The sequence below is a fragment of the Callithrix jacchus genome, chromosome 14 (assembly GCF_049354715.1).
Source record: "Callithrix jacchus isolate 240 chromosome 14, calJac240_pri, whole genome shotgun sequence".
Classification (NCBI taxonomy): Eukaryota; Metazoa; Chordata; class Mammalia; order Primates; family Cebidae; genus Callithrix; species Callithrix jacchus.
Window position 1 is genome coordinate 106,251,766 of NC_133515.1, and position 10,928 is coordinate 106,262,693.

General features: G+C 45.7%; 1 protein-coding gene across 1 annotated transcript; it reads right to left on the bottom strand.

Moving 5' to 3' along the window:
* Positions 1–8,525: 8,525 nt before the first annotated feature.
* On the bottom strand, positions 8,526–10,912 carry ID2 (inhibitor of DNA binding 2). The gene is made up of 3 exons (XM_017964571.4): positions 10,455–10,912; positions 10,071–10,134; positions 8,526–9,285 (listed from the first exon to the last, which is right to left on the bottom strand). The coding sequence occupies exons 1-2, from the start codon at positions 10,800–10,802 to the stop codon at positions 10,078–10,080; spliced, it is 405 nt and encodes a 134-aa protein (XP_017820060.2). The 5' UTR covers positions 10,803–10,912; the 3' UTR covers positions 8,526–9,285; positions 10,071–10,077.
* Positions 10,913–10,928: the final 16 nt, after the last annotated feature.

Here is a 10,928-nt window from a genome sequence, read left to right on the forward strand (position 1 = left end):
AGAACAAGCATCATTTTCAGGTAGAGTCCTGCTTTTCACCCCTTGGCCTGTGTGGGTCGGAAACGCGTCTGCCGCAAACGCGTCTGCAGGGAGAGCACTCAAGATGCTACTTGTTTGGGGATGATTCTCTAAAAGTCATTGTCAGGTGCAAAGCCAGGACTTGACGAACTTGCCCAAAAATTTCCTTCCCAGTCAGGACATTTTAAAATGGAATCAACTTAACTGGTTTGGATTAAATTTAAACTTGAAATTTTCACTCTTTAAAATACTTTAGGCAATTAAAGTTTCAGTTGACATTTTTTTAGGAGTCTTTTTTCCCCCTCTCCTGGTAGGCTTTGGCGAACTCTGGTAAAATTAGAACATGAAGAATGGCCTTGCCCTTTTCTCTGCCTGACTTGCTTCCATAGGATTTTGAAACATCAAATATTGAAAACTGTGTGTTTAAGAACTTTCTCCCAGAACGGATGAAACTTATTTAGAGCTTATTGAGACGTTGATGTTTGTAAAATCAAACCATGTTGTCCCTTGGTGGAGAATTACTTAAAACTAAGACCACATTCCAAGAGGTGGTGTAATCATGTGGAAATACACATGGCGTTCTACTTATAATGGCAGCCGGCAGAAGAGGGAGGGAAGCCAGGACGTTTCGAGGCCTCATCCCCTTTTCTTTGTTGCCAAATGCTAAGATCCATGCTAGGTACCCGTCATAGCGATGCAGCTTCTCAGCAGGTGTGAAAGTAGTTCAGATCCAGAAGGGTGGGGAGTTCCAATTGCTGTCTGAGTCAAGGTCAGTCTTGAGGGAGTGAATGAGGGTGCTAAGCAGTGTGTCATGGGCTGGGGCCTTTTCAGAGAGGTAGGCAGGGGGCATTGCTGTGCTCCAGTAGATAGAGGACTGGGTTACTTTTCTAACTTACTGATCACGAACATTCCCAAACATATGCAAAAGGAGTGAACGGAGGACACCCATGTGCTTGTCACTCAGCAGTGACAGGGACAGTATTTCGCTATATCTGTCTCATCCATCCCTACTCCCTTTTTCTTTTTCTGGAGTATTTTAAAGCAAATATTATATTTTATGTAATTTCTCCTTACAAACTTCAGTATGCATCTGAAAATACCAATTTCACTCCTAACGAAACAAAATATTCACTATTGTGTCATACCCACCCTCACTCAAATTTCCCCAGCAAGCTAAAAAAAAAACATCCTTTTAGAGTTTCAGGATGCCGGCAAGGCCCATTCGTTGCATGTGGGGATGGTATTAGCAAGTCTCTTCAGTGCTCGGTCTCTGCTTCTTCATCACCGGCTTGCTGGGAAGGTTGGGTTGGTCGTCCAAGGATGTCCTATCCTGGGTTTGTCTGAAGCTTCCTGTGACCCCATTTCACGCCTCTCTCGTTTCCCATAGACAAGAAGTTAAGTCTCGGGGATTGATGTTACTCCAGATTGAATTTTCATTCTTTTCCTTTCCCTAAGAATACTTCACAGGGAGTGCTGCCGACGTCGGCCGTATCCCGTCAGGAGGCACCTCGTGGCCCGCTGTTGGGTCTTTTGGATGTTGATCAGTGGATTCAGGTAATCATTTCTTTATTAACAGCCTGTGTCATTATAAAATTTCCCATCAACCTTACCCTTTATGAGTTTGCTAAACTTTGATGATCACGGGCGAAATCAGTTACTACTTCAGTTACCACATAACGGTGACTACCCTCATCGTTAGGGATTCAACATGGTGACTTTCGAACTCTTTCAGCTGTGGTTATCTGAAATCCAGCTCATACTGGATAGGCAGGAAAATGCTTAATTATTTCTCTTTAATTCTCCATTTTTAGAATGTGCTGGTGCCCTAGAAACCTCCATTGGTATCCAAAGCGTTTTTGCTTTATTTTTGTCTCCTCTTTATTTTTAGTTTTACTTCCTGTCCTAGATCGGGAATCAGCCATTTCTCCAAGAAACGCTGGTTCCTTTCAGTGGTGAATGGTTTTGGATCATACAAACTGGTGTAAGTGAGTGCTTATTATTATCACCTAGTTGTCATTGCTTCTGGCGTTTTCAGTGGATAGCTATAAGAAACGTTTTTAAAAAGAAGAAAAATAAATGTAAACTGACATTTTCAGTTCAAATATAAGATTTTAGAGTTTTTCCTTCTTGAACGTTATGCTTATGTTTAATTTCTCTTGCACTGAAAATCTTGGTTCCTAATGACATTAGTATAATTACTTCTTTGCTTATCCTACAATATACATATAATAGTTCACAAATAACAGTACCGATCTGATCACTAGCCACGTGACTACTAAATGAGGTTTACGATTTCTTTCAGTTCTTTTTGTCCTTAGAATAGATCTGCTGCCACTGTGCAGTAAAACCGTCGAAGGTCAGTTGGAGTCCTTTTCTCTCTGTGTGGGTACGTTACTAACGAGAAATAATTAGGCCCATTTGTTGCCATTTTTTTTCTACTTACATATTGTTTTTTAAATTTAATTTGTAAAAGGCATTTACATACCTCAAAGCCAAAACCATATGACAATGTACATTCAGAAATACCACATTTAATACAATACAATTGTAAAAATGGAGAATCAAAGAGAAATAATTAAGCATTTTCCTGTTTACAGTATGAGCCAGATTTGATTTCAGATAACCATAATTCTCTTTCTTTCTTTCCTTCTTTCTTTTCTTCTGCCTTTCTTCTTTCCCTTCCTTCCTTCCTTCCTTTCTTCTTTCTTTCTTCTTTCTCTTTCAGATGGAGTCTCCCCCTGTTTCTCAGGCTGGAGTGCAACAGTGTGATCTCAGCTCACTGCAATCTCCACCTCCCTGGTTCAGCCTCCCGAGTAGCTGGGATTACAGGCACATGCTGTCATGCCTGGCTAATTTTTTTTTTTTTGGTATTTTGCTAGAGACAGGGTTTTACTGTGTTGTCCAGGCTACTCTTGAACTCCTGAGCTCAGGCAATCCACTCTCCTTAGCCTCCCAAAGAGTCAGGATTACAGGCTGAGCCACGCTTGGCTGTCATGTTGCAATTTCTAATGACGAATGTATTCCCTGTAATGTGATCACTGAAGGAGTAGTTGATCAGACAATGATCGTCAAGGTTGAGTAAACTCGTGGAGTGAAAAGCTGACAGGGAGTATACATTCAGAAATACACAATTAATATAGCACTCCATTTCTAACATTGTTTCCTCTACTCTGTTCTAGCCTCTCTCATCAATTACCACTTTCATTCATTTTATTTCTCTGAAAATGTAAACAAATATGAATCTACGAGTTACTAGTCCACCTTCCTTCTCATACAAAAGCTAGCATGCCTATACACTGCTCTGCATTAGGCGTTCTTGACATGTCCTGGAAAGCCCGTGTCAGTGTGTAAAGATCTCCTCTTTACAGCACATCACCATGTATTAGTATACTAGAGCTTTTCCAAACAGTCCCAACATTTGCGTTGTTTCTAGTCACTTGCTATTAAAGACAATGCCAGGTCTATTAACCTGGTGCATATAGTATTACATATTTTTGCAATATAACTTTGGGATAGATCTCTAGGAGTGAGAATGCTAGGCTAAAGAGTAAATGCATATGCAAATTTGCTGGATATCACCACATTCCTCTGAATAGGTTCAGAGTATTTTATCATCAACAATATACAAGATTGTTTCCCCCCCAGTCTTTCAACAGAGTATATTGTCAAACTTTTGGATTTTTGCCCATTTGTTGGGTGAGAATTGTTATACAGGTTTTCATTTGCACTTGTCTTATTATGAGTGAAACTGAACATCTATTTGTGTGCTTACAGGCTGTTGACTACTTTATCTGTGAACTCTGTTGCTACTATTTTCCTATTTCTAATTACATTACATTTTTTCTTCTTAATTTTTAAAATATGTATATATGGGCTGGGTGCAGTGACTCATACCTATAATCCCAGCACTTTGGGAGGCCAAGGCAGGAGGATTGCTTGAGCCCAGGAGTTTGAGACCATCTTGGTAACATAGTGAGACCCTATCTCTACCAAAAAAAAAAGAAAGAAAAAATTAGCCAGGCGTGGTGGTACATGCCTGTATTCCCAGCTACTTGGGAGGCTGAGATGGGAGGATAACCTGAGCCCAGGGAGGTTGAGGCTGTGGTGAGCCATGATCAATGCCGCTGCACTCCAGCTTGGGTGACGGAGTAAGACCCTGCCTGAAACAAAACAAACCGTGTATATGTGCAGAATATTAGCTTGGCTAAAATCCTGTAAGACAAGATATGTCTAAATTCAAGTTGCTTGAATGTTTACTGTGACATATTTCCTTCTACTGCCACAACCATGGTACAGTCTGCCATATATGTTGGAGCTTCTATCTTTTCTGTCTCTTGAGTTCCTATTTATCTTATATTTATCTCTCTGTGCTCATTCTAGATAATTTCTTCAGGTTCATCTTCTAGTTCATTAATTCTCTCTTCAGTAGTTTTGAATCTGCGTTTTAACATTTTCATTTAGTTTTCAATTTCAATAACTATAAGCACTTTGATGACGTTCATTTTCAAATCTGCCTATTCTTTTATATATAGTGCTGCATGTTGTGATTTTTTGTTTTGGTTTAATTCTTTTAATTTCTTTAGTCATCTTAGTTGTCCTTACTTTATAGCCATTTTAGTTCTTTTGTTTCTAATCTTTCTCTTTATCTACTGATTCTCTCATGGTAAATTGTTTTCAGTGTTTTTAAAATTTTTGAATTATAAACTGACTTTCACCCAACCATAAAAATGTGAGAATTCTGTGTAGTCTGTATTGAGAAAATTTCTCTCCAGAGAAGCTTCACATGTGCCACTTCCAAGCACTCCAGTGGTATCACCAGCCAGAAACCCATTTTTGTGTTAATTTCTTAGCATCAGAATTTCTCAAACCAAGTGCATAGTACATATTTGAATCTTCATTGCCCATAAGGGCATATTTATGGGTAAAAATTTTCAGAGATTTTCGTTTCCCTGTTGAGCTCAGGCTCACACACAAGCTTCCTTATGATCTTCCTGAGTTAATGAGTATTATTTTTTCCTAATCTATACCTGAGATTGCAGGCCTTCCATGGTCCTGGGTGGTAGTCTACATTCTGATGCCCTGCTTCACAGGGTTGCAAAGCCTTGTCTGTAATTCCTGTTTGGCCAGCGCCCTAGTTTACTGGGATTGTGCCTCCACTCAGGACTGCCACAAATGTCTGCACACTCTTCCCACTGTCTTTCTGTTGCATCTTCCTGCAGGGCCTCTGGAAATCTCCCTCCCTCCTTCCTTCCTGACGGGCTCAGGCGGTGCTCGCCATAGTGCCTACTTTAGTCAGCACTAAGCAAAACGTGTTGTTGAGCTTCTCAACTTACACTGCTTCTGGCTCAAATTAACTTTAATTAAGTTAATTAATTTTCTGAGACAGGTTCTTGCTCTGTTACTCAGGCTGGAGTGCAGTGGCACAATCATGGCTCACTGCAGCCTTGACCTCCTGGTCTCAAGAGATCCTCCCCCCTCAGCCTCCTGAGTAAGTTAGAACTATAGGCGTGCACTACTATCTCCAACTAAGTTTTGTATTTTTAGTAGAGATGGGGTTTTGCCATGTTGCCCAGGCGGGTCTTGAACTTCAGGGCTTAAGCCATACCCCCACCTCAGCCTCTTAAAGGGAGGGCCAGGGGCCTTCAAATTATCTTTATGATGAAATAGAAAAACATCCAACACTTAGATAGGATCAGCATCCAGAAATACATTCAAAGTCTGAAGCCCATTTTCCAGCAGCAAAATGCATCAAAAATTGGAAGGATGTGTGGGGTATCAAGCTGAAGGGGATTGGGATATCTCTGCACCTGCCTGCAGAGAGCCACAGAAATTATTAGCTGTGGAGTTTAAAAGCTCTATAAAGCAGCTCCTTATTGACAAGAATATCATTTTCTATTAGAGTCTGCATCTTCACCCTCTACTTGGAAGCCCCGTTTATGTTCCTGAGAAAGTGCTGTGCTCAGTTCCTCTTTCCACTGCCTGGTTGTGTGCTTTTGGCTGCTCACTGAGCAACTCTGAGTCCTGTTTCCATAAAGTATACAGACTACATGTTAACCTACCTTCAAGGATGTAGCCGTGGTTTTGAAAGCTAAAATTAAATGTAAACTGATCTGCACATTGATTGTTTGAGGTTAGTGTGATCTTGATTCAAAAACCAGCTAAGGACAATACAAGAAAATAAATCACAGCTCCATTTCGCTCTCAAAAATTCCAAGTAAAATATTGGCTAGCAGAATCCACAGTGGATATAAAAAGTAATAATACATTATATTCACCTGAGTTATTTCAGCAATGCATGGCTGAAATATCAGCTCAGCATCAGAAATATCAGTGTACTCCACCAGAGAAAAATAGTATACAGTCAAAGTATTTTACCAAGTTGACTCACAAATTATGATTTAAAATTCTCAAAACACCCCCTTCCAACAAGCCTAGCAATTGAAGGGGTCTTCCGAAAATGGAGAAACAGTATCGATTACAACAGAAGCCAACAGTCACATCACACCCAGTGGAAAAGAATGTGATCGATTCTCATTAGGGTCTGGAATAAGAAAAGGAGGACAGCTCCCACCTCCCACTACCTTAACACTGGTGGTCTGGGTTAATAGTTACTAAGGAGTTCCGAAAAATTAAAACAAAATTAAACAAAACCTCCAGGAACGACAAGGAAAAGCATTCTGGCTTTCATGTGACTTCACAATTCATTCATCCCCACAATCCGAGCATAGTCTCTTTGAAGCCAGGATGCTGTCTGATGTTTTTAAAAATCTGCGGGACAGCACCTACCGGACGGGTTGGTGGCAGGTACTACTTTGCAAAAGGGGATCCTATCTACGCTATGCAGTAGTAAAGATGACACGAGATCCACACGGAGAACGGCTGTTTACATGCTGGAGCAGCACTCATTTGGAAAGGCCGCACTCCACCCCACGGCTCGCTCTCGGGGTCCCAGCGCCGGGTCCAGGCCCCAGGCCCACCCGGACCCGCGCGCGAGCCGCCGTCCTCGCGCCGGCCAGCAGGTGGCGCCCGGGCTCCACGGCCGCAGTCAGGCAGCGCGGTTAGCGCCGCGGGAAGTCGCCTCCGAGTGGGGCCGCCGCGCCTCGGAGGCGGCTACCCGGGGTCCTGGGGCCAACGTCGCCAACGTGCCTGGCAGGGGCTCGAAAGGGACCGGCCCGCCCCTCGGTCCCGCCCGCACTGCTTCCGTCCGGGGACGATCTCCAGGGCCTTCGAGCGGTGCCCGCGGCTGGGGGGGCGACCGAGGGGCTGGCGTCTGCGACCCTGCGGGAGGCGAGCCGGGGTTGGGCGGGGACCTGGCCGCGCTTCCCGCCCCGCCGCGCAGGGGTCGGCTGGGCCTGCGGCTGGAGACAGGTGGCGGGACCTCGGGGCCACGTCCACGGGGAGCCTGCGGAGGGGAAGCCGCCCCCTCGGCCCCCGGAGCGTCCTTGGCGTGTGATGATCAACAACAGCGACGGCCCCGCGCTGGCCCCTCAGAGCCCGGTCCCCGCGCGGGTCCGCTGGGCGATCCCGGCTCCACGGACCCTCCCTCCTCCAGCGTCGGCGCCCGAGGAGACCGATCGGGGTCAGGGCGGGGGGACGCGCGGACTCCTCCGTGGCGCCGCCCGAACACCTGCTCGGCCCCAGGTGAGCCTCAGGTGAGCCGCTACCCCGCCCGGGCCCGTTCCTCCCACGGTTCGCGTCCACCTGGGACCTGCTTCCAGAGCCTCCCAGCCCACTTCGCGCCCCGGGACGGAGAAGCGCGGATCAGTCCCGAGCACGTGGCCGCCCGCGGTCTCTGGCCTGGACGGGCTTCTGCCCTCTGCCTCTTCCTTCCTGTCCAGGGTGGCAGCCAAGCCTGGGGGCGATTGAAAAGTCCGGGAAAGCGCGCCCGTCCCAGCCCCGTCCCGTGAGGTCTGGGGGTGAGTGGGGTTGGGAGGTTCCAGGTGTGGAGGTAGGCGAAGCCAAGCAGGTGTCAGGAGCCGGGGCCAGGTGACAGCTTAGTTCCCCGGGCAAACAGTAACCCTCAGGTGTTTCTGCCTTCCCTTAAATCTGAATATATTTCCCACGTTCTGAATTCTGTGCAGCCTCTTTTCTTCTCCCGATTTACTTTCATTTACTCCAGAGAACCGTTTTAATGCCCAGACAGGTAGCCCTGCCACACACACTCCCAGTACTCACAACCACACCTCATTCTTGGCTTTAAACTCAGCCCTAAAGCACAGAACCAAGCTTTCCCTTGAGGACTCAAGAGGCACTTCTGTGCCCAAAGCCTCCCCAGTCCCTGTGAACTCAGCCCTCTGCCTCACCACACATCTGATAAGGAGATTCTCTGTACACAAGCAAAGGCTTCAGGGGTGGTGGTGGGCGGGGGGATGAGGGAGAAGGGGATAAAGAAAACTGTGTGTGTGTGTGTGTGTGTGTGTGTGAGAGAGAGAGAGAGAGAGAGAGAGAGAGAGAGAGAGAGGAGGGAATGCCAGAGAGATCTTAAAAACCACTCGGAATTCAGGTACTGACTTCAGACATGTTTTATTATAATCGTATACAGTCTACATAAATTTGAACTTGTATTTATTTGGGTTCAGTTATAACATAGCATAATAAAAATCAAAGCACTGGTCCTCTGAAATAAAGCAGGCAATCACCATTCAATAAACACACTGATTTATTTTGTATAAAAGGGTTAAGTTTACAACTAAACTTTTATAAAAAGTTTAGCAAGAATAAGTACATCATTACACTTTTTAATGCAGAAATAGACATCTCTGCCACTATACAAGAAAACTCTAATTAAAGAGTTCACAAGGTTTCACTCAATAGATATATTTATATATAAATATATACACAGCATTCAGTAGGCTTGTGTCAAAAAGGTAATTTCTGACCAAAAGACTTCATTTAAGTGACTGAATACTGGATCCTTCTGCTATTCACGCTCCACCTTTGAAAAAAGGCAAAGTCTGCTTAGATTGGGCAATTCCTTGTGATTTTAACGTTTTCGCTCCCCATGGTGGGAATAGTATATAAAGAAAACCTTCCGACTGCAGAAAGGGCATTTAAAAGTCTTTTTCATAAATAACGAATATCACAGTCCAGGTCAGAGAACACCCTGGGAAGATGATCATTCTTAGTTTTCCTTCCATTTTTTTTTTTTCTTTTTAAAAAGGTCCATTCAAGTTGTCCTCCTTGCGAAATGGTTGAAAAATAAGTTCAGCACTTAAAAGATTCTGTGGATGTGTTGTTGTTGTGCAAAGAAAAAGAAGCCATGAACACCTGCAAAGGATTGGGAGAGAAAGGCACGTTTGAGAGAATGCAACCGAAGGGCAGAGGCGGGCGGACTGGCGCCGGGAGGAAGCCGCAGTTTGAACATTTAACCAAACACTCAAAGATTGGGCAAACCCTGGCGTCCAGATGCAGCACACACACTCGCCTCGACAGCGCAAATTAAACATTAAAATAGCAGAGACTCAAGGGAAAAACTTCCCAACTCAATCTCCTATTTGGATCTCCAACAGCAGTGCTACAGGCGCCAGTCTGCTTCTTGTAACAATTATTTGATTGAAAACAGCCCTTTAGTTAACAGATAGGGAAGTCTGGGATCCCACATCACAGGCTCTAAGGCACAGGGTAGCAATCCTGTGCTAGCCCAGAGAATCCCAGAGGACTCTAGTTTTAGGGAAGGAGGATCACTGTGGAATTTGTGGCGATAAGATTAATTACAGTGGAGGTTAGTACCTCATAGTACCAGAGGAATCGTAGGAAGAGCCAAGGCACCGAATTTGCTACAAAGCCGATACACACGTTCCTCGGCCGCCTTCGTAGTAAGTTATTGGCATCATTTCCTTTTAAAGGAAACGTTCTGTGATCTCGAGTACCCAGAGCTACAGGCTCCTTAACGTCTAGTGAGAATGCAGTACGGTTGACACCGCGAAGTAAGCATGCACTTACCAAATCAGACGTTTCATGGATACACAAGCACCCTCACACAAGCAACACACGCGCGCACGCACACACACGGAGGGGCAGTTTACCCACGGGTGGCACAGGCAAACACTCACCGCATATTCAGCCACACAGTGCCTTGCTGTCATTTGACATTAACTCGGAAGGGAATTCAGACGCCTGGAGAGAAAGGATAAAGGGTACGAGGTTAAGACAATGTTGAGTAGAAAAGGCTTTTTTGTTTTTGAAGTAGTCCACAGACCAGCAAATTCCATTAAACACGTTTATGGTACCAATTCAGATTCAAAGACAGATACATCCACATGTCAGAACTTACTAGCAATTTCACGCACGGCTCAGTCTACAGCAGCGTTTTAAGAAAATAAAGTTAAATCGCTCATGCGAAAGTCACTGTCTGGGCTACGGATCTCCTAGTGACAGCCCAGGCGACCGCGGGAGTGTGCGGCGGCGGCGGGGCGGGGGCCCCGGGCAGGGCTTACCTGCAGGGACAGGATGCTGATATCCGTGTTGAGGGTGGTCAGCGGCGTCCGGGACGTCTGGCTCTGCCCGGGTCTCTGGTGATGCAGGCTGACAATAGTGGGATGCGAGTCCAGGGCGATCTGCAGGTCCAAGATGTAGTCGATGACGTGCTGCAGGATTTCCATCTTGCTCACCTTCTTGTTCTGGGGGATGCTGGGCACCAGCTCCTTGAGCTTGGAGTAGCAGTCGTTCATGTTGTACAGCAGGCTCATCGGGTCGTCCACCGGGGTTTTGCTCCGGGAGATGCCCAGGCTGTGGTCCGACAGGCTGCTTTTCCTAACAGACCTCACGGGACTGAAGGCTTTCATGCTGGCCGCAAGGGAAGGCGAGACCGGGAGGGAGCTGGCTGCCCTGAAGCTCAGGCCGCCGCCGTCGCCTACTGAGCTAGCTGCGCTTGGCTCTGGGCTCGGCTCAGAATGAAGCCCGAGCCCGGC

Excerpts from the sequence above, each read along its gene's own strand:
- ID2 (XM_017964571.4), bottom strand. The coding sequence starts at position 10,802 with ATGAAAGCCTTCAGTCCCGTGAGGTCTGTTAGGAAAAGCAGCCTGTCG. Across the intron at positions 10,135-10,454 it reads TCAGCATCCTGTCCCTGCAG|GCGTCTGAATTCCCTTCCGA; the intron begins GTAAGCCCTGCC and ends CTTTCTCTCCAG.